Here is a 26523-nt window from a genome sequence, read left to right on the forward strand (position 1 = left end):
CAATGAGCTAGATTTTCAATTATATCCAGAGCTTAAAACTATCAATCACCAACCAGATCCATGTGAAACATGGATGGTTAAGGGGTTTTTCCTAGACTAAGAAATGACACCCTAACTATTGGAAAAGGAACAGTATGTCTCCAGGGATACAAGTGAGACTTTGAAGAGATGGTATGTTCCTTTTTTCAGCTCATGTCAACTCAAACGCTGAAATCCAGGACTAAATTCTAGGCTTAGCTACATCAGGTCATCAGTTAAGGTGACAGTGCTTTCCAAGTCCTGAAAGGCTCACTTCTAGGTTCTTGCTTTTAGAGATGGATATCAGCAGGAGGATGATGCACCTTGCCACCCATCCAACCACCACCCCACTTAGCCTGGTAAAAAAATACACTCAATCAACCCACAAACACAGTCCATAACACAGTTGAGGGTAAGAGATATGAAGGAAAGCTATAATAAAGGTTTTCTAAAAGCACTTGCACTCACCTAAAACTTTCATATCCATCTCCAGGAATCTGAAAAAAAAAAATTCATCTAGAAACATTATTTAGGTGGACATTCACTTCTACATGGTTTAGAATTATAAGTTTCTACCCATAGCATTATTAAGTTAGCCAATTCTGCACTATTCATGAATGGTTTAAAATTTTTCGCTATATGATGTTTCATTATTTCAATTTTTAAAAAGTAGTATTTCAGATGAAAGAAAGCCTCTGTGAAACCATAAAAGACAAAGTCTCTAGCTATCACATGAGATTTGAAATAATGCAAATGTCAACTAAAAAAAAATTCAGATTAATATTTTAAATAATGAAACGAGGACACAACTATGTATTTTGTGGCAATCCTTGAAACACTTCTTTTCCACTAATTGAGAGCAAGGATCAAAATTTTGAGTAGATATTTCCAGGAAAAGTACATCAAGTAAATCTACAACCTCATTAAACGTGACTAATTTCAAATACTGAATTTGGCTGATCATACATACAAATCATCAAGATTTATATCTTATTCTGGATGAATTTCAAACATATCAGTATAACATTTCTATATTATGAATTACAAAAGAATTCATAACAATTCAATAGGCAATATGCAAGTTTATTTAAATAATTTAACACTGCACAGAATGCTAATTTAGAAGTATAAAAATAGATGGTTTAGCAACCAAATATAAAGCACCACACAGAAGCAGATTACACATACACCATCAGGCCTTTGGAAGATTAAGGCAACATTAATATCTCAAATAATTTTATGAGAACACTTTACTCATATGATAGATGTTACTAAAACATGTCAAAATAGAGAGTCCACAATTTTTTCAGTATGAAGTCTTCCCTTCCAGCTTTCTTGTCAATATATTAATGATTTTTCTTAAACACTGTACAACAATTAGTCTAGATTGACAAATGGGCTATCAAAGCCACTATCTTGTTGGCTAGATAGAGGAGCAATTAATTTTCTCGAAGGCTGCCGACACACATATGATGGTACTGTACTGCTCAGTTTTTTGAAATCTGGCTTTAATATATCAGCCTTATGATGAGGTGGGTGTCTGAGAGTCATACCGATCTCTGGCTGGGAACAAAGGGTTTCTTCTGACAGGTCTGAAGTGTGACCACTCTGACATTTCTTTGGTTGACAAATCATTTTATTTTTCTCTGTATCTGAAAGACAACTGGCTGCTGAAAACTGTTTGAAATTAACAGCTTCAGCTGGTATATCCAGAGTTTCTTGTGGTCTACCGTATAAAAATGACACTTCGTGACTGTTGCAGGGTAAAGTGGCACTGTTGGAATGCCAGCCTATGGGGTCATCCAGGTCCCCTCCATCCTTTACTAGAGTTTCCCGAACACCCAAACTTTGACTTTTCTCAGATGCAGCATTTTCACTTTCCATTAATGGATTACACTTACACACTTTTAAACCAAGTCTTTCATTAGGACCTCGAAAGGTTGTATGTGTGGATCCAGATTCAGAAAGACTAGGGGTATATCTAGGTGAGGGTTTATTTCCGAAGGATCCAAGAAAGGGGTATACGGCTGAATGCTGAAGTGATTCAGAGCCAATATCACTGAGGTCTTTCTTCTTGTGCAAACCAAAGCCTTTTTCACCTTCACAAGGCACAAACTCAGGAGAAACATTTTTTGGCGACATGTCTGGGTGTTTAAAATTGTTATCCCCAAGCTGGAAGGCTGAGTGTGACCCTTTGGAACCCATGTGCTTTGTGTCCCCATGCTCTGCGTCCTCTAATCGTCTTCGTAAGTTACAAGCAGCCCTTCTCTTAGGAACTTGGTCACACATACTTCTGGGGATAGTTTGTATACTGTTTGATTTGCTTTCAGTGTGACGTGATGTATTCTGAGTCACATCATTTCTTTTTGATTTTTCAACTCCAGTCAGCATCTCTGAAGTCAGAGGTAGTACTACTATATACAAAGGAACACAAAATTAGGGGAAAACAAAATTAGGAGAAAACAAAATTAGGAGAAAATTAACATTGAAAGAGGAGGGGAAAAAATTATGTTTTCATGTATTTCCAAAGAATGCATATATTTTAATCATTCTCAAAGAAAATACATCAAGGCTGGACATTTAAAAATATTATTTTACATATATCCATTCAATAAGGTTAAGCAATGTTGTTATTGAAATCTGACATTATTGTTATACATCTGATCTATTATTTTCTGCAACAGATATTGCATTTCAAGAGCCAACTGCAACGTTTCCAATTCTGTCTGATGAAGAAAATTTGCTAAAGAACCCCAGTGCCCAACGTCTACATAAGCAAGCACGCGCGCGCGCGGGCGCACGCGGAAACACACACACACACACACACACACAGTAAAAGCTAAAACGGAGTTTCTGATTTAATCTACCTAAGACAAGGAATCTGATCAGAAGCAAAGCCGCCACATAGCATTAAATCAGAGAAATCATACCTCAGAGTAGTGTACCTTGGTCCCTAGATCATGAAAAGGGTTTGCTTTTATTAGGGACACTTTCACAGTTGCCCCAAATCTTTTACACCCAAGGTTCACATCACCATTCCCAAATTTACACAAATAATCTTTGAGCTTTTTAAAAGAATGTCTACCAATATCAGACTTGTGGATTCCTGAACAATCTCTGCTTCAAGCTTTCTAGAAGTTCAAAAGCCCCATTTCCCCATAGATATATTCAAAATCCCCCTGTGTGACTGGAAATTTATTGATTTTTTTCACATATTTCCATCAGCTTTTGCTTTATATATGCTAAAGCTATTTTATCATGAAGAGAAAGAACCCATTTATAGGTTCTTAGGAGTCTTCTTTACAATTAGCAACTTCACTTTAATCCCTTTCAAGTATAATTTGCTTAATATTGTATTTAACTTTATAATTTATCTAATATCAATGCTGCATTGCTTAGTATGTTATTCTCAATTCCTTCACTTCAAATTTTTGAATGTTCTCATAGAAATAACATATGCCTGGATTTTAAAAAAAATGGAAATTATGGTCTTTTAATAAGTGAGTTTAACCTATTTATGTTTAGTGTGATTGCTGATGTTTTGACCCTACAATAATTTTCTATTGACCCATGCTTTCTAGTTGTATTTTTCCTCTTTTGTGATTCTGTTAGATTGAAAACCTTTTCTTACAAAAATTTTCCCCTACTAGTTTGAGAGTTATATATTCTATTTCTCTATTAGCTAGCCATAAATCTTAATACACATACATAAACTTGTATTTTTCTAGCAATGGCTAGAGTTACCAGTAACTATATCCTTTCCTTGAAAATAGTAAACCTCTTAGGCATATTTGTTAGTTTCCTCTACAATATATTCTTACATTCTTTTGAGAATACTATACTTTGCTAACATTCTCAGGTCCTTTTATTTGTTCTATTACTTGTATCCATAGGTATAAGTTGTATTTATTTATTTATTTATTTATTGCTTTGTCTTATTTTGATTTTGGTGTCTTTTATCATGGTGCTGGCTTTCTATAGGTATTTGGTGATTCTTGGTTGAATGCTTATCTCATAGATATTCTGAGTATGGCATCAGCTTGTTTAAAAAAGTTGAGAGTGTTGTGAAAGGAACAAGCTGAAGGGTAGAAAAACCCAATAGCTGGTACTTTGGGCATGTGGGCTCTAAGTTCCTCCTTGGCGTGATTAGCCATCTAGAGCCTTGCCCTATTCTGAGACTCTTTTTTCCTGTTGCTCTTACTCCAGCCCAATGGTGGGGGTAGGGGAAGGGAAAGCAGAAGGATTAATAAAGAGGGTGGCCCCACCTGGTTACTGCTGCTTGAGAACATCAACTAATTATAATTACCTCACTGGTATCCCCTAGGCTTACTACTTCTCCTGCAACATACTGCCTTCATATGTGGAACAGTTTTGATACTGCTCCTACTTATAGCTGTCATCTTCTGGCAGTTTTGAACTGTTTCCCTCTTCAGTCTTTCAGGGATTTCTCACAGCTTCTGGTCTATCAATTGTAACTTTTTATTTTTAAATTATTTATACATTGTTAAAAATTGAGGTGCACTTGCAATACAATGTTATATTAGTTTCAGGCATACAACACAGTGATTCAACAGTTCTAGTTCTATACACTGCTCACCGCAATAGTGTAATTACCATCTATCACCAAATAAGTTATTAAAATACTATTGACTATATTCCTCATGCTGTACTTTTCATCCCTGTGACTTGCCTCTTTTATAACTGGAAGTTTGTACCTTTTAATCTTCTTCATCAGTTTCACCCAGCCCCACCTCCTCCCCTCTGGCAACCACCAATTTGTTCTCTGTATTTATGAGACTGTTTCTGTTTTATGTGTTGTTTTTTAGATTCCACATATAAGTGAAATCATATGGTATTTGTCTGACTTTTTTCACTTAGCACAATACTTTCTAGATCCATCCATGTTGTCACAAATGGGAAGATTTCATTCTTTTTTTATGGCTGAGTAATATTTCTGTGTATGTGTGTGGGTGTCTGTGTACGAAATCTTCTTAGTCCATTCATCTAGTGACGGACAGTCAAGTTGCTTCCATGTCTTGGCTATTGTAAATAATGTTGCAATAAACATAGGGGTGCATATATTTTTTCGAATTAGTGTTTTTGTATTTTGGAGTAAATACCCAGTAGTGCAATTATTAGATTGTAAGGTAGTTATATTTTTAACTTTTTGAGGAACCTTTATACTGCCTTCCACAGTCGCCGCACCAGTTTGCATTCCCACCAACAGTGAGGGTCCCTTTTTCTCCACATCTTCACAATATTTGTTTCTTGTGTTTTTTATTTTAGCCATTCTGACAGGTGTGAGGTGATATCTCAGTGGACCTTTGATTGGCATTTCCCTGATGATGACTTACATTGAGCATCTTTTCACATGTCTCTTGGCCATCTATGACTTCTTTGTAGAAATGTCTGTTCATGTTTACTGCCCATTTTTTAGTTTTTGGATTATTTGTTCTGTGGGTGCTGAGTTGAAGTTCTCTCTCTATATATGAAGTTATTATATATATATAAACCCCTTATCAAATGTATCATTTGCAAATATGCTCTACCACTCAGGAGGTGGCCTTTTGGTTTGTTGATTGCTTCCTTTGCTGTGCAGAAACTTTTATTTTGCTGTAGTCCCAATAGTTTATTTTTGCTTTTGCTTTCCTTGGCTGAGAAGACATACTTAGAAAAAAGCTGCTCAGGCCAATGTACAAGATATTACTGCCTATGTTTTCTTTTTTTTTTTTTATGGTTTGAGGTCTTACAAATATTTAGGTCTTTAATACATTTTATTTTTATGTATGGTTTAAGAAAGTGATTCAGTTTCATTCTTTTGCATGTAGCTGGGGGGTTTTCCCATCATTAAAGAGACTGTCTTTTCCCCATTGTATATTCTTGCCTCCTTTGTTGTAGATTAATTGATCATATAATCATGAGTTTATTTCTGGACTCTCTATCCTGTTCCATCCATCTATGTATCTATTTTTGTGCCAGTACCACAGTTTGATTACTAGAACTTTGTCGTATAGCTTGAAATCTGGAATTGTGGTACCTCCAGTTTTGTTCTTCTTTCTCAAGATTGCTTCTGCTATTCATGGTCTTAGTGGTTCCATACAAATATTAGGGTTATTTATTCTATTTTTGTGAAAAATACTATCAACACTTTGACTGGGATTGCACTGAATCTGGAGACTGCTTTGGGTGATATGGGCATTTTAACAATATTAATTCTTCCAATCCATGAGCATGCTATATCTTCCCATTTGTTTACATCATTTTCAGTTTCTTTCATCAATGTCTTAAAGTTTTCAGAGGATAGGTCTTTCACCTCCGTCATTAAATTTATTCCTAGGTATTTCATTCTATTTGATGCAACTATAAATGGAATTATTTTATTTCTCTGATATTTTGTTATTAGTGTATATAAACACAACAGATTTCTGTATATTAATTTTATATCCTGCAACATTACTGAATTCATTTATTAACTATAGTCATTTTTAGGTGTTGTCTTTATGTATAGTATCATGTCATCTGCAAAAAATGAGTTTTGCTCCTTCCCTACCAATCTGGATTTTTTTTTGTCTGCCTGCTGTTTCTAGGACTTCTAGTACTATGTTGAATAAAAGTGGTGAGAGTAGACATCTTTTTCTTGTTCCTGATATTAGAGGAAAAGCTTTCAGTTTTTCCCCATTGAGTATGATGTCAGCTGTGGGTTTATCATATATGGACTATATGTTGAGGTATAATCCCTCTAAACATCATGAACTGATGTTGAATTTTATCAAAAGCTTTTTCTCCATCTATTGTGATGATCATATGGTTTGTTGTCTTAATTTTGTTAATGTGGTGTATCATGTAGATTGATTTGTGGATAATGAACCATCCTTGCATGCCCAGAACAAATCCCACTTGATCATCGTGAATGATCCTTTTCATGTACTGTTGAATTTAGTTTGCTAATATTTTGTCAAGGATTTTTGCATCTATATTCATCAGAGATTTGGCCTGTAGTTTTCTTTTTTTTATAGTATCTTTTTCTAGGTTGCTGTCAGGGTAGTACTGACCTCATAGAAATGAATTTAGAAGTTTTCCTTCCTCTTGTATTTTTTGGAATAGCTTGAGAACAGGCATTAAGTCTCCTTCAAGTGTTTAGTAGCATTCATCTGTGAATACGTCTGGCTCTGGACTTGTGTTTGTTGGAAGCTTTGTAATTACTAATTCAATTTCATTTCTAGTAATTGGTCTGTTCAGATTTTCTATTTTTTTCCTGACTCAGTCTCAGAAGATTGTATATTTTGAGAAATGTATCCCTTTCTTGTAGGTTGTCCAATTCATTGTTAGCACATAGTCTTTTGTAGCAGTCTCTTACAATCCTCTGTATTTTTGTGGTGTCAATTGTTACTTTTCTTTCATTTCTAATTTTATTTGAGTCCTATCTCTTTTTTTCTTGAGGAGTCTGGGTAAAGGCTTATCAGTTTTGTTTATCTTTTTAAAAAGCCAACTCTTGCTTTTGTTGACCTTTCCTACTATTTTTTTTAAATCTCCATTTCATTTATTTCTGCTCTGATCTTTATTATTCCCTCTCTTCTACTAACTTGTTTAAAATCTATCCTGTCATTTCTAGGAATGAAAGCAACTATAGGAAGCTGATGGGTATGCTCAGTCTGCCTATTCAAACTGAAAACTCTATGCTCTTTTTTGTAAGTTTCCAGTTTAAGTAAAACACAGACACAACTTTATAAATTAACTCTCACTCCTTACATTCCTTCTTTTTCATACTAAAAATATTAAATATTTAAGAGAGAAGGGAGAAAAAAACCCTTTTAGTGACTCATTTTGACATACCTGACTGTGTAGTTTTGCTCTGGGATTTATTAGAAATCGGCGTTTCCAGCAATTTTGCCATTGTAGCAAGTTTGCTAGCAGCATTCATAATCTTTTTCTCAGCCCTGTGGGGAATTCCAGAATATTAAATTAATAATAGTTTAAAGGAAAAAATGAGTTTCCTTAGCCCAAGGATTTCTGTTTTCCTATTAGTTCTGCCAATATTTAGGGTAGTACAGACATAAGCCTCTCTTAACCCCTAATGGCCAATCATGTAGAAATAGTTAATTTTGTGGTTAAGGAAAATGTTTAGAAAATGACAACATGCTGTCCTGGTAGTCTCAGGACACACTGTTTGTTTAGATTGAACTTACCCTTCCTGTTTTCCATTATCCTGCAAAATCTGTTGGAGGCAAGTCAAGTAATATTTGCGCATCTTTCGGGCGGTTTCTTGACGTTCTCGCAATACCTCTGCTTTTACCATTTCCGCAGCTCTTTCCTTACTCTCCTGAATATAACGAAGCATATCACCTAGTGGGGAGGTGAGGGAGGGAGTTGGTAGGGAGACAGGAATTCCCACAAAATGCATGTTTACTACCAGTTTTTCAAAAACAGGGGAGGCAGACTTCAGATCAATTTTCTGGGAGATGAAGTGACTAGAGGTATAGTTTAAACATTGCACTTTTCCACAATCATTAAAATGGAATGCTTCAGATCACTATTTTAGGAGACTCAAAGGAGAAATAATCTAAAAGTCCTTTTAGAATGATGATAGCCACATATGTTAAGGAAACAGCATAATCCCTAGGAAAACACTGTCATATTCTAAAACACTGAGGCAAGAAAATAAATACGATACAGAAACTTACACATTTTGATTATGTATTGTCTGAGTAAGAGAGGAGAAAAAAATATACCTAAAGGGTGAGGATGAAAGGAAAAAAGAACCAGACACAGAAAGATAGAAGGAGGCAATATGAACTAGAGAGACTCATATTCCCATTTACTCATGCTCTGAAAATCCATGTTTCATTATTTATTCCATTCTTTCAGCAGCACTTATGCGTACCCAAGTAAATATAATATTATAATCCATGAGAGATATGTACAAAATGCCAGGGAGAAGGATAAGACCTATGTTGCCTTCTGAAATATACATTTAAAACTAGTGCACAGGGACGCCTGGGTGGCTCAGTCGGTTAGGCGGCTGCCTTCAGCTCAGGTCACGATCCCAGGGTCCTGGGATCGAGCCCCGCATCGGGCTCCCTGCTCCACGGGAAGCCTGCTTCTCCCTCTGCCTGCCGCTACCCCGTGCCTGTGCACTCTCTCTCTCTCTCTGACAAAAAAATAAAATCTTTAAATCAATCAATCAATCAATCAAAAATAGTTCACTGCTTTCAAGTTTTCTTTTTATCTTTGATTCAACATGATTGGATTGAGACTACCATTACTTAAGGTCAACGTTTTTTTTACTAAATCTAGGGCTACATCCTACCTCTAGAATATCACTACTCTGTTATATTAAAGATTCAATTCATAAAGGAATCTCCCTTAATATCAGTAAGCTCTTCCTGAAAATTAAATGCTCTGTGCAAAAAATACTAACTGAAAGACTATTTCTCATTATTTGAAGTGGTATAAATTAAATTGGAATACGTGTCAACACAAAACCTCCAGCCAATGTCTAAAATGTTAAACAAAACACACACATACAAGTTAGCATATGAGTATGAAAAAAATGCTTAAAATTTCACTTCCCAACTGATGTGATTGTTAACAAAAAGTTGCTTTGTTTGTTTTGTAGTAATATGGACACTGTTGGCACCAGCAACAACTGAAAAGTAAATTGTCTTTATTGATACTGAGTGGGCTTTTCAGAACACTACATAGGATTATGATGATCTAACAAATACATCTGGAACTTAAGACCTTTTCCCACTCATTTTGTTAAAAATAAAAGCAATTTTAAGAGGTAAACATACATTTCTCCTGTATCAGCACTAGTTATTGTTCTGGGACATACATACAATCTAAGCAATATTATAATTAAAAAACAGGAGATAGTCTACTGAGAAAACATAAACCAGAGAAATGCTCTGCAAGGTATGCCTCTTACTGCAAAGGACTTGATAAACAAATTTACACGTATGACTTAATCCATTATCGAAATAATGAGAAAGAACAGAATAATGCCTAGCTAGATCTATTTTCTATGGTCTTTAAAAGCTTATGGTAGAGGGATGCCTGGGTGGCTCAGTCAGTTAAGCAGCTGCCTTCAGCTCAGGGCATGATCCCAGGGTCCTGGGATCAAGTCCCACATCAGGCTCCTTTCTCAGTGGAGAGCCTGCTTCTCCCTCCGCCTGCCACTCCCCCTGCTTGTGCTCACTCTCTCTCTCTCTGACAAATAAAATCTTTAAAAATAAATAAAATAAAAGCTTATGGTAGAAAGTAATACTTGCTAATTTAAAACTCACATGACTTTTTTTTAGTTATTTAAGTTTTAAGATTATGAAATTTTTAGTTTAACATTAGTGCCCAAAAAAGAAACAGGATAATTAACAATATAAAATAGCTCTACCCTCATGTCACTTCCAAAAGATATTGGGCAAAAAAATCCATTGCTGCATAATTTAGAAAAGGGGCCACTAATTTCTTCTAAAAAGCAGATAAGATCTCAGAACAAGTAGTTTGAAAAATTCCCCCAAATTACTAGTGCTAGTAATAAAAAAGGCTCAAACCACCTTAAAATCCTGGAACTCTCCTCAGAGACTTACGCTTAATTTTTTTTACAGCTTTAATGTACTGTCCACGAAGTTCTTCCAAGGCCCTCCCATTGCATAGCAGGCAAGCATTTTCAATGGCCCCTTCTGACAATGACCTAAAAATGAACCAAATATTGGAAACAGAGATTGTTAAGTAAAAATATCTAGCTATCTATATATTCCAATAACATCCAACTGAGATGTGCTAAAAAAAAAAAAAAAATCATATATCAGGATCTTTACTATATAGTTTTTTAAAAAAGAAGAAAAATAGAAACAAATGTTATGGTTACTTAAATAAATCATGATAAATCCACATGATGAAAATATATGCAGCTACTGAAAAGCACATTATAGAATATCTAATGACATATGGAAATGTTTATTTTATAACATTATATTAATAAAAGCTTATAAAATAGCTTACATGATAACCCCAGTTTTTAAAACATGCACATGTGAGTATAAAGGGGCTTAAATGATATAAAACAAGAGGTTAACAGAGGGTATCTACTAGGAATAGGGTTTTGGAAGATTTTCTTTTTTTATACTTCTTGCTATATAACAAGTTTTATACTCTTGGTATGAATATTATTGCTATAATTGATATTACAAAATAAAAAAAATACTTAGAAATAAACAATTTCTTTAAAATAGGAAAAGTTGGGGCACCTGAGTGGCTCCGTTGGTTAAGCAACCAAACTCTTGATTTTCGGCTCAGGTCATGATCTTGGGGTTGTGACATCAAGCCCTGAGTGGGGCTTTGTGCTGGGTGTGGAGGCTGCTTGAGATTCTCTCTCTCCCTCCCCCTCTGCCCACCCCCCAATGCCCCGCTCACACTTGTTCTCTCTCTCAAAAAAAAAAAAAAATAAAAATAAATTTAAAAATAAAAATAAAATAGTAAAAGTCTACCTTGGTGGTGTTTTACAAAGTGTTCTCAGTTCTTCCAATTTACTCTTCACGTCATTGTTTTCTTCTATTAATTCTTCAACAACTTTAGTATTCTCTTCTAAAAAAAAAATTAATGGTATATTGGTCAATTAATCTGTTTTTTACCCCTCAGTCTTCCTCTCCCCAAAATTCCCAGTGCAAATGTTTATAGAGGAGATTGTGCAAATGGCAGTTGCTCCCTGTGTCATTCGTTTCCTGATGAGTCCTAATCTGACCACTCCCTGTTCTGGTTTCTCAGCACTTAAAAACTGTATTACATCCACATCTTGCTTTGGGTTACACACTGCCCTGGAATAGGCTTCCAACTGTTTCACATGCATCTATTTTTTCCCAGCTAGACTGAAGCTCTGTTGAAACATACTGGGTCTTCTATTTTCATGTTCCTCCTGGATCCTGGTACAGTCTATGCTCATATATACGATCATTGAACAAGCACTGCTATACAAAATAAAAAGAAAATTAAGATTAAGTAGGTACCACTTTCACAATTAATGTAAGATTTTCAATTCTTTGAACTTCTGAAAAGAGGATGAGGAGACTAATGGCGTCCATATGGAATGGAGGACAAAGCATGAATTTCAGAGTGAGAGAGACATGGGTTTAAGTCCTAGCTCTGCTTCTTTACCAGTTAAATGAGCTTAGGCAAATTACTTACGCTTTCTGAACCTGAGTTTTTTCATATGTTAAATGGAGATAGTATTACTTACCTTTAAGATAACAGAAGTAAAATCATAAGTGCACAGTGCCTGATACAAAGTCTGGCAATACCAGTGTTTAATAACTATGAACAGGACACACCGTCTTTCCTACCACGCCACCCTCTCAACACACCCTGTAAGTTGAGTAATGAGCCACTCTATTCCTCCTAGACATAACTTGTATATTTTTAAATCACTCACTCTTACTCCACCACTTTTCAACAAATGCTACCAGCACAGTAGAAAACGGAATTTAACAAAAAAGCAACCATAATAGCAAAAACATTATCAACTAAGAGATGTACGTTAAGACAAACACTGAAATCAAACTATCAAATGACTTAATTCTGACCCCGATCCCTTTTATCAGCCTGTTGTTTTGAGCTAAGTACCAACTTCTTGGATTCTTTCTAAGTCTTTGAATTACAGAAGGTAGCCTCAAAAAGCACCATGCAGAATAACTATGATCACAATGTATGGTGTTAAATATTACTTATAAATAATAATCTTATCTCGCTGCCGTTGTCATTTTATATGTAAAACAAATATTCTTGATTTCCATCAAATTACTCAAGAGCTACAAATAGCTCATTTACTCTTCTGGCTTCTACCGAAGAGCGAAGCCATCACCATGGGCATTACAGTTGTTCAAATTTTTACCTCAAAATTCTTAAAATCCTGTCTTGCCTTAGAATAATGATTATCTATCTCTAACAGACTTGTTAAGCAGTATAGGTGGGAGTGAAGCAGGTGGTTCCTCTTAGTTAACAGTATTTACTGAGCGTGCTTTGTGGCCAGGTACTGTGCACTAAGCGCTCGGTCAGGACTTGATCCTTGTCATCATCAAGGCTACACTCCAAAGGACAATACAGACAAAAATTAATTACAAGGATGATATGATAAACGTTAGAAAAATCATTAGAGCTGTGGGTAATGTCTAACAGAAGAAACTAACCAAGTCTGGGGTGGTTAGGAAAGCTTCCCTACGGAAGCAATGCACCGGAAGAGGGAGGAGTAGGAGTTAACCAGGCAATGTGATCAGGATGAGAAGAAGATGTTTTGGTAAATGGAGATGAAAACAGACAAGAGAAAAGTGACAATGAAATCCATGCTCTGGCCCTATGAGAGAATAAAAGGGCTGGGGCAAGACAAGGCTAAGGGGCTGGCAGATGCTGCATCATGAAAGGCTTCTTAGATGATGTTAGATAAAGTGTCTGCATTTCCTACTGAGGGCCAGCTAAGCCACAGGACTTTAAACAAGAGAGTGTCATGATCCAATTTACTTTTTTAAAAGGTCACTGGAGCTGCCTGATGGGGAAAGCCTTGGAGGGACAAGATTGGAAGCAGAAAGAGCCAGGAGGTGACTGCTGTCCAGGCAAGCAATCGAGTTAAAATGTAGAAAAAAAGTGAACCTATCTGTTTTTTTCTGGATCACACAATTATTTGGGACCCTTGCATTCAACCCTTCATTCAGTCAAAAAAGGGCATCATGACTACAATGATGAACAAGATAAGACATATTCCTCATTCTCAGGGAATGTATCGGTTGGAAAGGGTATCAGGCAAGTAACCAAAAAATTAAATACAGAATGGTAAAAGAGTAGGAACCAAGAGTGCTATGGGGCCACACAGAAGTGGCCTGAATAACCCAGACGGGAAAATCAAGGAGGGATCTGCAGATAAGGCATCTTTCTCAGTTGAACCCTAAAGGTGAGGAAGAGTTAGGCCAAATGAGAATGAAAGGATAAGGTGTAGGGCAGAGTGACAAAACTGTATGCAAGGTCCAGCAGTACAATTCCTGACCAGCTCAGCAATCTGAGTATTTCAAATGCACAAAGTAGAGAGCACAGGAAATAAGTGACTAGTAAAAGGTAAGAGGGAGCGGCCTCAGAAGCCCAGTAGCCTCCCTGGTGCAGAAGGGCAAGAGAAGATAGCAGAAGCTATCCCTTCCAGATAATCTCCCTGACAGCACGGTGAAGAATGGACTGGAAGGATGCCAGACCAGGCCCATATGTCTTCGTGCACAGCTTTCCCCTCTGCCTAGAATGCTGTCCTCTTTGGCAAATACCTTCATCTTTCAAGGCTTAGTCAAGCCCTCCTTAACTCAGATAGGAGGAAGAGTTCACTCACATCCTTTCTGCCAAGTGTACACGAGCATACTACCAGGAGCACTCAGTGCTACAACTATTTATTAATCTGTTTTTAGGTCTCTTCATTTGATGATAAGCTTCTTGGAAAAAAGGAAACAGAGTCTTGCACATCTACTGCAGAACCGGAATTCCGTCTAATGTCTTCACTACTGTGTCCCTAGTGCCTAGAACACTGCCTGACACACACTGGGCACTATCTATTCAATCCAAAAAGGAAGAAGGGAATGTGACCGTTTAATCAGAGCTCCAGTTTTCCTCTTTGTAGTTCAGGAATAATAATTTGGTCAGTAAAAATAAGGTCCAAATTAGTTTACGTTAATCCTCGAAGAGAATCGGTGCCCACATTAACTAAAATGTCACATCTGAACATTTCAAGGATCAAAGAGATTTATACCGGTAGTAGTGCTACTTTAAATGCTAACCTCCAATTTTTTCCACTACAGCTTTGTGCTTTCTTTCTAAATGCTGAAGATGCCTACAGCATTTCTCCAGTTTTCTTTCCAGATCTTGACATTCCTGCTTTGCCTTTTCAAGTTCTTGGAAGCAGTGTCCACAGGATGAATCTTTAATTTCAAGGATCTTTTTCTTATCTGCAAAAATTAAATGATAGCAAACCTTTATATCAATTTAGACTACAAACTAAAAAAGGAAGGAGGAATGGAGGAAACCAGGTGACATGACTAAAGAAAGTCAACAGTGCAACTGAAAAGAACGTGATGCTTATGAGAGAGAGAGAGATCGGAGTTTAAATCTTCTTTATACTATTTATTGGCAGTGTCGCTCAGAGTATATTATATAACCTGAGACTTAGTTCTTTACTATGTAAAATTAAATAATACCATCCATTTAAAAAATTGCTATGAAACATGATGTTCAGCTCTTAGTATTGAATACCATTCCCCACTAAAAGGAACAAAGGATCTTCAAGAAATGGCTAAGTCCAGTACTGGGACAGGGTGTTTACAAGATGAATGCCAGAAAGAAATTCCTGAAAAATACAGGAACATCACAAGGACAAAGGAGCCAGTTTGAAAGGGCTCCAGTAGCTGAATATGGGGCAATTTGAACACGAAGTTTACTAATGAATTATAATATTAAAAAAAAAAAAAGAGGAATTCATGAGCCATACCAATAATCCTACCCATAATGGAATGGATGGATAGATGGGTAAGTAGGTTAAGTTGATAGGTAAATAGGTAGATGGATTGACGGACAGATTTATAAATAAACAAAACAATAAACAAATGAGTACACAAAATAACAGGAGGATTCATGATTATAACAACATGCCAAGTGTCAACTGGTAAAAGTAGAGGGAAGTCTAGAGCAAAAAAATTATAATTTTGCAACCACCATGGTAAAGACTGAATTAGACAAACATCATCAATGATTGCTAAATATAAGGGAAATGTTTAATGAGAAGGACATTTTCATGGTCTTAGAAGTGTCTCCCCACAGACTGCTTATTAGTTGTGAGGTGGGAGGAAACCACTGAAGAAAATGGACAACGCCGTGACCAGGTGCTCAAATGAACTTCACCAATAAAAGACAAATGGACACTGTGCACCTCCACATGTGACAAAGACATCACCTATGCAGTGTTCCAGCCAAGGAAATGCAACCTGAATCTCATTATGAAGAAACACCAGACAAACTCAAAATGAGGGAAGTTCTACCGAAAGCTGGAGGTGGGGTGGAGTGGTGGGGAGAGGGGAGAGTAAGCCTTTCGAAAATGTCAATGTCATAAAAGTCAAAAAGAGGCTATGGAAATATTCTAGACTAAAGGAGACTAAAGACACATGACATTTAAAGGTACTACCTGAGCCTGGACAGATTCCTGTACTGTGGGGGGGAAAAATAATGAAAGACATTATTGGGTCAATTGACAAAATTAGAATACAAACAGGTTGACACAGTATTTTCATCAAATGTTTAATTTACTATACCAAGGTTATAAAAGAAAAAATTCCTATGTTTTGAAAATACACACTGAAGTATTTAGGGGTAAAAGGGCACAATGTATATAACATCCTCAAATGGTTCAGGAAAGAAAATGACATGTTCACATACACATACACACAGAAGAGCATAAAACTGTATACAATGTTATCAACAAATGTATCTAGGTAAAGGACAGATGAGTGTTACTTGCAACTATTTTTACTTTTGTAACTTTTCTGTAAGTTTGAAATTGTCTCCAAATGAAAAAAACATTTAAAACTATCAGGAGGTACAAATGTATAAAATATGTGTGGCACAGTACCTGGCAGAGAGCAGCATACGATAAATAACAGCTACTGCTATTAGTAATACGGAATTCGTAAAATTTAAATAATATCAAAAGTGATACAAAAAATAGGTGATTACTATTAATATAATTGATAAAATAAAGTGGGGACACAAATTGGCACAGGCTCAAAAGCCAGTCCCCAAAAATTTGATGTAAAATCATTGGTTCAGCAGAATTATTCTTAGCTCTTTCCTGACTTTAGTTTCCTCTGAATGGCGCCATTTTATGTCCATGGGCATCAAAGAATTAATGAAGTATCACACTGGTATCATACATGGTATTTATATTTTTCATTTAGGACACTGTTGTAAAACTAGAAACCAGGCAAATGTCCATTGCCAAGAGAATAAATTATAGTATATTCATAGAATGGAACACTACACAGCAATTAGAGCTACATGCATTAACACAGACAAATATCAGTGGAAAAAAGCAAGTTACAAAGACTACGATGAATATTACACTACATTTTTATAATATTAGGAGACAAAACAGCAGCTTTTTCAGGATACCTGTATTTGGTCAAAACATAAAGAAAAGCAAGAGAATAATTTTTAAAAATCAGAATATTTGTTACCTTGGATTGTAAGGAAGTTATAGGGATGGGACTGTGGTCAAACACACAGGGGTCTTCAACAGTCCTGGTGACGCTCTAGGTCTTAAGTCAAAGAGTGGGCTCCTGGGTGGTAGGCTTCATAACTTACATGTGCATCACATATTGTCTTTGCATGTATCAAGAATCTCATAATCATTTAACTTACTTTAAAAAATGGTAAGATATTAGGAGACTATAATCAAATAGTTAACAATGGTACTCTCTGGTGGTAATATTCTAAAGGACTACAGCACTTAATATATATTTTGGATTATTTAATCCTTCCTAATGAATTGGTTAATGTGTTTGTTTTTAGGGAAAAAAGACTGAAGAAAGAAAAATCCTTTTGTAGTCTGATTTGTCTTAAGTAAAAACAAATTCCTTTCATATTGATAGGACTTCCCAAAGCCAAATAATACCTAAAACTTGTTGCTACCCATTTCATAAATTAAAAAAAAAAAAAAAATCTCTGGTTATTCTAAATAAAAACAACTGATATACAATGACAGTGAAAAATAAGAAACAAAATACAAATTAAGGTAGTATTCCTAAACACCTAATGAACAATAAGAGCTTCTCAACCACCTAGAATCTAGAAGTGAGGAAGAAGGGCCTATGGATGATCAGGAATAGTCAACTGACTTCTTAGGAAAGGCAGAGATTCTCTAAAATTCTGGTAATATTACTTACTAAATTAGAAATTGTGGAAACTAAGATTATTAACCTAGTACATTTGAGTTGTTCTGGCAATTCAAAGTTCTTTCCCAGGTTGCAACAGACACAGCAGAGAAGAAACAGAAAGATTGGGTATGTGTTTGTATGTGGAGGGAAGGAGCAGGCTGTGAGAGATCAGTATCTTAAAAAGGATTGGAGCTAATAAAGGATATGTCAGTTCTTGGTTCAGAATTCTCAATGACTAGGCAATAGAAGCCCAGTCAATATTCTTCAGTGAGCTCTGAATACATCAAGGGGCTTCAGTACAATACAATAATTCTTTTTCATAATAACAACTGTAAGTTATTATGGGAACATTAAGCTATTAATTTACCAAATATTCAAGGAACACAAACTATGTGCCATTCACACTCTGCCATGTATCGGAGAGGAAGAGATAAAACACTGCTCCTGCCCTCAAGAAACTCACAAATCTGAGAACATTTCATCAGAAAGATTTCCATTAAAAAATGGTTGAAATAAGCTTCAATAACATGAACAAAAAGGTCCCAGTTATTTGGCAATTCTTTTATGCGAAACTCGCGATTTCTCAATAAAGCCAGGGAATAAAAACATGACTGTTCTATTAAAATTCTCATTATTCTCCTTATAATAAGACCTACTTATGAGTGGAGGGAAGACCATGAAAGGATAGAATTAAGAGGGTCTAAAGTATCCCCATCTCCTAAATGCAAAATGAAATCTAGGGAGAAGACACAGATTAGGTAGGAGTAATATTACCCACTCATTCACTCATAAAAGCTGCACACATCTTTGACTTCCTTTTATCCTCAGAGCAACCCTCTGCAACTGTGAGTACAGACGGAACAAAGATCAGTAGGAATAAAATCCCATTACCAGCTTCTGCTTCTGTTTTTTGCAAGGCCAAGGCCTGAGCACAGCATCCAAAAGTAGGTGCAGGATGGACTGCCAGGACTCCAGGGTCTCCTCTGCCAGTGACCTCTGTGGCTGGATCCTTAGAGATCTTGGCCATATTTCTCTGAAAGAGAGTATCTGCATAGTTAATGCCATGTAAAAATCTTTACACAATTCTCCATTTAAAATGCTCGTATTAAAAACATAAAAAGAAAACACTGCCTGAAAAAAATCTTGCTTAAACCATCACCAGTATTTTTCTTAGGGTGTTACATGAATACTGTCATTACTCTGAACTAGTCTACAATGACCGTGATTTTCGAATTAGAACATTATCTGACAGAGGTCTGGTGGGCCAACTATGAGACAGATAAGAGTTACAGTTTGCACACATATATATGAATTTAAGATATTTTAATGGCTTATGTGGTCAAATCACAGGACATACTATGTGAAATCACAATTGTTCTTGAAAATCCAGAACATTTTTACTGCAGCAGAGGTCAAACTCAGAAACTATAACTATCAAACTTTTGTCTTCCACAAATTAAAAATTACATTTATACAGTATGTTACATTTATAAATACTTTCATATATACTGTCATTTTATAAGGAAGTTCAGTTGAATTCCAAAGTTAGAGAGAGAAACTGAAGCTAACCTAAACATCTTGCACAAGACTATTTCTTCACTAACATTTACTGAACACTTTCGGTATTCTATCCCTGTTCCGGCAATACAGCTACTAAATTCATTAATGGTGAGGCATCCTTTTAAGGTAGTGTTTTCAGATTCTTTTTTTTTAATTTTTTTAAATTATTCATTTCAGAGAGACAGAGATAGTGAGAGAGAGAGCACGAGCAGGGAGGAGAGGGAGAAGCAGGCTCCCCATGGAGCAGGGAGCCTGATGCAGGACTCGATCCCAGGACCCCGGGATCTCGACCCAAGCTGAAGGCAGACACTCAACTGACTGAGCCACCCAGGCAGCTGTGTTTTCAGATTCTAGACAACTACCAAATCCCAAAGGAACAGAACAGGTGATCTTGAAAAAGTTGCCTTGTTTAATTACTTAAAACCCACATATCAGCTTGATTCTAGAAGCCTTGATTTTGATTATAAGAAACTCTTAACTGGCTATTGGAAAACCTACTTACAATGTGCATCAGAAGCAGAAGTCAGCAGTTATAAAGAAAATGGAAACTCCAGGCAATCAAGGGGATATGAGGCTGAGGCCAAAGGGAGTAATAAAAGTTGAACTCTAAGGTAGCCAAGGTTTCCAGTTGCTACTTAAAACTGGAGAAAAGCCAAGATGACAAGAAAAGCAAGAGCAACAACCTTCTTGTCTTAGTTTTAACTTGACTTTGGTGGTAAGAAAAGACAGAACATGCATCCTTAAATTTGTTCGAAAATTCTGCTCCCATTGATATTTTTGTTTTCTTTTTTCCATCATGACCTGTTGTATTAATGTATTCCAATAAGGCATTCATTTTCATGGAAACTACATTTTCAATTGATTGTATCCTGTCCATTTTTTAAAATTTTTGATCTAAGGTATTTTAATGAGGACTTGTTTTATATATACTGATCATTTTTTTCCTGCTTTAATTTTTATAAACAGTTCTAAAAAGGACAAATTTAATCAATTATAATTCATAGTTCTTCATATTTATGGCACCTATATTGCAAACTTATAATCACTGGTTACAATCATTGCTTTACCTCAAGGTCCTGAGCTGGGATTGTTCAAACAGCAGAAGATCAAGTATTCTTCTATGACAAATGCCAGAGTAGGCATTTCAAAGCCACCCTTTTCTCAGGAATAGAATCTAATCCCACCCAACAAAAGCCATAAAAGTCTAAGTTCTTAGCCAAATTATTTGATTCTGTCTCCACAGACATGTGAGCTACATTAAGTCATCCAGATGATCTCAACACTGCTAGCACAATCAGAAACCCTACACAGAGACCCCAGGATTGAGTATATATTAATAGAAGAAAGGTGTTACATTTTCCTGATTTTTGTAGTAGAGATTGCCTTTTCAGGAAAGTAAACGTGAAAGCATATAACATGATTTTCCCATGTTTCCCATCACTGCTCATGCTTAAAACTCACTATAAATAATTCTTAATTATTTTTTCCAAAAATTTTCAATTAAGTATTACAAGCATCATTCATGGGAAGTGATCCTGCCCAGTTGTTTTTACATTGAAAACAACTCTTAACTGATTGCTTTCACATCTTTTGAAATCGGAATAATGGTATCAACTGGGGTGAACTGGGATGGGCTAGACTGATCTTTCAGGTAACTTTTGGATCTAAAATTCTGTACTATCTCAAACACAGGAGGGAGAAAGGCCAAGCTGTGTCATTCATATCCTACAAAACCCAAGGAATTAGGCGAGAGATTTGTACTTTCTTTTTCAGATAAGCAATTATAATACATGACTACACAGGTAACAGACTAGTTATCCTCAAGCGTGGGACTGGAACTCAGATTTTTTTTTACCAGCTCGTAAATTTCCAATAAGTATTAATACCAAATGTTCAATCCTGGCCTTGAAAATCGTTAATCATGATATCTTAATGAAACTTAACTCTTATGTCTCTTCTCAAACCTTGTAATATTGGCATTTTCTTTTCTACCTCTAATTCCAAATGTTGAAATTGGCTGATCACAATGCCTACATATCATTCTGGATTTTTCACGCATATCTCATTTCTTCAATCTTCCACCAAAACTAAAAGCTGGTGTCAGAGACTATTCAGACAACTAAAAGAATACCATTAACTCATTCTACATGCACAGATATATATAGTAGACCAACAAAACTGGGCTTCAGAGTTTTGTTTGAGTGAGCCATACTTCTATTTGCTTGTTCTACAACAATATTTTTTGCACTTGGTTGGCATTTTTTGCCTTTGTGAGATAAATTCCTTGAGGGCAAGAAATAGGCTTCCAAACTCTTTAGAAGCTCTTAAGAAACCCTAGTTTAATACGATGCATATTTCTTGAAGTGGTCATGCCCAAAAAACAAAAATAGGAATGAGAGTTATTCAGTTTCTCAAAGCTCAGGCCCTTACAAAGAACAGCGTATATTTTTTAGGAAAAAGAGGTCTAGAGCCTAAAAGCTCTGCCTCATATTTGTGGCACCATGAAGAAGCAAAGTTTTTTTGGCAAAAAGAAATGAAATCCTTTGGATTCACTACAAAAAGTTGTTAAACCACTGGTAAAAACTCAAGTTTTACGTCTATTAAACTGTAAAATGAAGAAAGGAAAAATTACCTTATGCGACTTCTACAATCATCTTTGATGTTTATTAATAGCGCGTTTCACTTATCAGGAACATACCTTTTCCCACTCGGAGTTGGCATTTTCTATAGCTAGGGAGAGGATATCTTGAAAGGCTTTCTGTATGCAGGCCTTTAGTTTTTCAAAATATTGGGCAGACACCCATTTTGAAGAACAAGATGACACGAGTTCCAAGAGCTGCTTGTTCTCTGAACCACTGACATGTTCCTTGTGGGTGTCCTTCAAGAGAAATTCAAGTACAGTGAGGATGTCTTCCTCATACTGATAGATTTCCAGTTGGATCCGCCTGGCTTCCTGCGTAGCCCATTCTCTACGACTCTGGTCTAGACATGTTTGCAATTCTGTCTCCTTCTGAAGAAGTAGTTCAGTTTTTTGTTTCACAAAGTCTTCTTTAGCTGCCGCAAGCACCTCATTAATTTTATTTCGGTGATCATCTAAAAATTGCCGGTAATCTTGCTCATTTTGTTCTTGAATTCTGTGGATTTCTTCTTGCTTTTCTTTGTTCCATTCATTCCGGGCCTTCGCCAGCTCAGCCCTGACAACCACAGGGACTTCCTCGTTCTTTAACTCAAGCTCTCTCTGAAGAGAATAAATCTTCTCTTCCAATTCTTTTCCAGGTATTCCATTTTTCTTCATATTTTCAAGCTCGCTTTTCCATTTCTCTTTAGCTTCAGAAATAGCAAATGATATCTAAAAGACATAACAATGTACATTTAAAATTCTTTATGATCTCATTAATTAAAAAATTAAACTAAAGTAACTATTTGGGATAAGACACTGGTACTACAATATATTCATACTATACTCAAAGATCCTTTCCTTAATTTATTTTTTTAAAGACTTCATTTATTTATTTGAGAAAGAACGAGCAGGGGGAGGGACAGATGGAGAGGGAGAAGCAGACTCCCTGCTGAGCAGAGAGCCCAATGTGGGGCTCTATCCCAGGACCCTGAGATCATGACCCGAGCCCAAGGCAGATGCTAAATGGACTGAGCCACCCAGGTGCCCCCCTTTCTTTCATTTTAAATGACCTAATATTTTATGTCCTATGTTATTAAAAAAATACCAGTTTTTACAAAAAAAAAAAAATTAAAAATTAAAAAAAAAATAAAAAACACCAGTTTCTTGAAGAACTAGAAATTTAAACTGACCCCCAAAATATGTAACTATACAGTTACCCAAAATTACCTTCGAAAAAAATTCATATTAGTTTTACACAGATGTAGCCTCAAATTTTACCCAAGCCCACGACAAATGAAGTATCTTTTACATGAAGCAAAAGCAGCCTCATAAAGAAATCTTACTATTACTTAGAAATATAACACACACCTGCACAACTTGCTGACAAACATAATTGCATTTTACTGGAAGCACAGTGGTTAGCACAGTTCATTAAATGATAATACCAAACAGAAAAAGTCATTTTCTCATTAATCTAATTTTCTTTTATGACAGAACAACAAGGCTGGCAGATCACAGACAGTAATAGTACATAACCAAAAGGCCCCAGGGAACCAAAAAACCGAGGCTTAGCTCTAACCCCACCTTTGACTGCTGAGGCAGCCTTGCACAGTGCTTAACAGAGCAGGCTCTGGGGACAAACTCCTGCAGTAAACCGACCAGCTCTGGGACCACACGCCCATTCCTCAATTTCTTTGAGCCTCAGGGTCCTCAGCTATAAAATGGGGACAATTATAATGCTTACCCGATAGAATTTTGTTAGGAATAAATGACAAACGAAAAAAAAATCCATTTAAAGCACTTAGTCCAGAGCCTGGCAGATAAGGACTCAATACATGTTATGTAGTTATTACTTTTGGCTGTATGGCCTTAGAAAAGTCACTTAATCTCTTTTGTACTTAGTGTCTTCATCTACATAAGGTGCAAATTAGATAATGACCTTGAGTCTCTTTTATAAATTCAAAAAAGTCACAAGGATATAAGTGTTAAAACAAGCGGGCATCTCCAAAAGCTTGGCCTGGACAGTGGTGATTGCTAGTAATCAATACTATCTATATATATGCTCTGGATGTTGTAATAAAAAGGTATCTGTTTCCCAAATTTTCAGGTATTATATAATCTTAGCAAACACCTTCAACTAAAAAATTCTTAAACATGTTATACACCTTTATTCAATGATGTATTCCTGAATAGTTACACATACATCAAAATTTTTTAATTGTATTTTAAATCTACTGAGGGAACCCACCATCTAAGATGAGCTTTACAAAAGAATTCACAGCAAAATTCTTTTGCTACCAGCAGAATAATTCAGTAGTGATGTGAAACATGTTTAAAGAGTGCTGTTAGGGAAAGCAGTCTTGTCACAGTGGATGCCTGAAAATCATTACTAGGTGACTTGGTGGAGGTGGCAGATCCCATGGAATTTGGATGAACTGCTGATCTCACCAAAAGTGTGCATCCTCTCACACGAAGTTGTGCAAAGCAAATTTGACAGCATTAAGCAACTCAGGGGTTTCCTGATAGTTGCCACACATTAGATCACCTGAGAAGCCTTTAAAAATCCTAATACCCAGGCCACACCCTGTACCATTAAAACATAAAGACTGGGGGATGGGAGCCAGGCAACAGTATTTTTTAAAAGATCAAGTTTTTTTAATGTGCAGCTAAATTTAGGAACCACTGAACCAACTTGACAACTCTGGACTCTGGACAAACTAGCTTTAAATTTTTATAGATCTTGGGGCGCCTGGGTGGCTCAGTCGTTAAGCGTCTGCCTTCAGCTCAGGTCATGATCCCAGAGCCCTGGGATCGAGCCCCGCATCAGGCTCCCTGCTCCACGGGAAGCCCGCTTCTCCCTCTCCCACTCCCCCTACTTGTGTTCCCTCTCTGGCTATCTTTCTCTCTGTCAAATAATAAAACCTTTAAAAAAAAAATTTTTTTTTTAGATCTTGATGGATCACTCTAATCTTACAAGAACCCTCCAGCCAATGCTATGAAAGTAGCCCTTGCTCACCTTCTTTGGTTTGGAGGAAGGATCCACAAGAGGTTAACTTATGTTTTGTGGCTGAATAATTATTTAGAATAGTGCTACTCACACCCAAGTGTGCTCTAAAAACCAGCAGTGTCACATCACCTAGGAGTCTGTTAGAAATGCAAATTCTCAGGATTCACTCTAGGCCCACCAAATCAGAATCTCTAGGAAAAGAGCCCAGGAATTGTTTAACGAACCCTCCAGGGGCATCTCATGCCTGCTAAAGTTTGAGAAGCAACACAATGTCCTCTCATTTCTCTATTTCTGCATTCCCATACATTCGGGTCTTCTGTGACCTTAGGGAAAGATCTCTTGACTACTTTATTTTCTACATTCTACCCAACTTTATTATTCTTGACTTCTGAGCTCTGAGACACATGCACATCATCACATTATTTCCTTTCTCTCTCCCTCTTAAATTTCTTCTTGAAATATGTCAGCATACTAAAAAGTATAGAGAATAATGCAATGAACACCTGCGTACTATCACACAACTTAAGAAAAACGTTAAAATAGCTTATTCTTGCTGAATTATTTCCTTAAGTGATCTGTGGAATAAGATTATGAACATGACATATGAATGATTTACAATGTCTGTTACACACATTATTTTCCAAAATGGTTGTAATATTGGGAGAACAGTATATACTTGACACTGCGATCTATTATATTTTTTGTATTACAATTAAGAGAGAATGTAGACATATGGCATAAAATAGCACCCAAAGTTTGTTATTTTGACTTTTTGTGAAGACTGTATGTCCATATTCTGGTGTACTTATCCTCAGATTCTTGTTTTTCTTATAAGTTTGTATTGTTTTTCTTATTGTATATTAGTATTAACGTTTCTCATGCTTAATTCATCTATTTTCCTTATTCTTATCCTGTCACTGTTTTTAATTACAAAAGCAAAGATGTTTTAAATGTTTGTACCTATTTTATCCTCTTTATCTTTGCTACTATGTCTGTTGTCCCAAAATTGAATTATGGTACAGATCTGAAATATTCAATTTCTTTTTTCTATATGTTCATTGAAAAATGTTTAGCTTCTTTTTCTTTTTTTTAATGGGCAGCAAAGCAAAATGTATTGAGTGATAGTAAAGCAAAGTCTATTGAGCGATGGTACAAAGCTCCCGAAGAGAGAGGGGACCTGAGAGGATTGCCCTAAAAATGTTTAACTTCTTAATCAACTTAGCCTTTATTGTGATGCATGCGTGGGTAACCTTAATTTTCCCAAAGTGCTATCTGGCTATCATAAGACTATTTATTATGGAATAATTCCTTATCCCCTTGTTTTGAAACAATTAAGCTTTTATTCATAGTTGGTTCTATCTCTAAGTCTGTATAATACA

At 36.1% G+C, this 26523-nt stretch overlaps 1 protein-coding gene across 3 annotated transcripts in view; it reads right to left on the reverse strand.

Annotated features, from left to right (window-relative positions):
- Positions 1-1080: 1080 nt before the first annotated feature.
- CEP152 (centrosomal protein 152) overlaps positions 1081-26523 on the reverse strand; it is an 88146-nt gene continuing 62703 nt past the window's right edge. For 2 of the 3 annotated variants that reach the window (XM_034993707.1, XM_034993708.1), the window contains 8 exons: positions 22216-22866; positions 18849-18990; positions 14814-14981; positions 11505-11601; positions 10605-10708; positions 8205-8361; positions 7852-7955; positions 1081-2432 (listed from right to left, as the gene is read on the reverse strand). In XM_034993707.1, the coding sequence (XP_034849598.1) occupies positions 1396-2432; positions 7852-7955; positions 8205-8361; positions 10605-10708; positions 11505-11601; positions 14814-14981; positions 18849-18990; positions 22216-22866 (2460 nt within the window). In that variant the 3' untranslated portion in view covers positions 1081-1395. The remainder of the gene's footprint in view (positions 2433-7851; positions 7956-8204; positions 8362-10604; positions 10709-11504; positions 11602-14813; positions 14982-18848; positions 18991-22215; positions 22867-26523) is intronic. The other variant, XM_034993709.1, reaches the window with a different exon arrangement.

This window comes from Mirounga leonina, unplaced genomic scaffold (genome assembly GCF_011800145.1).
Source record: "Mirounga leonina isolate KUSES-001 unplaced genomic scaffold, KU_Mleo_1.0 Mir_91, whole genome shotgun sequence".
NCBI lineage: Eukaryota > Metazoa > Chordata > Mammalia > Carnivora > Phocidae > Mirounga > Mirounga leonina.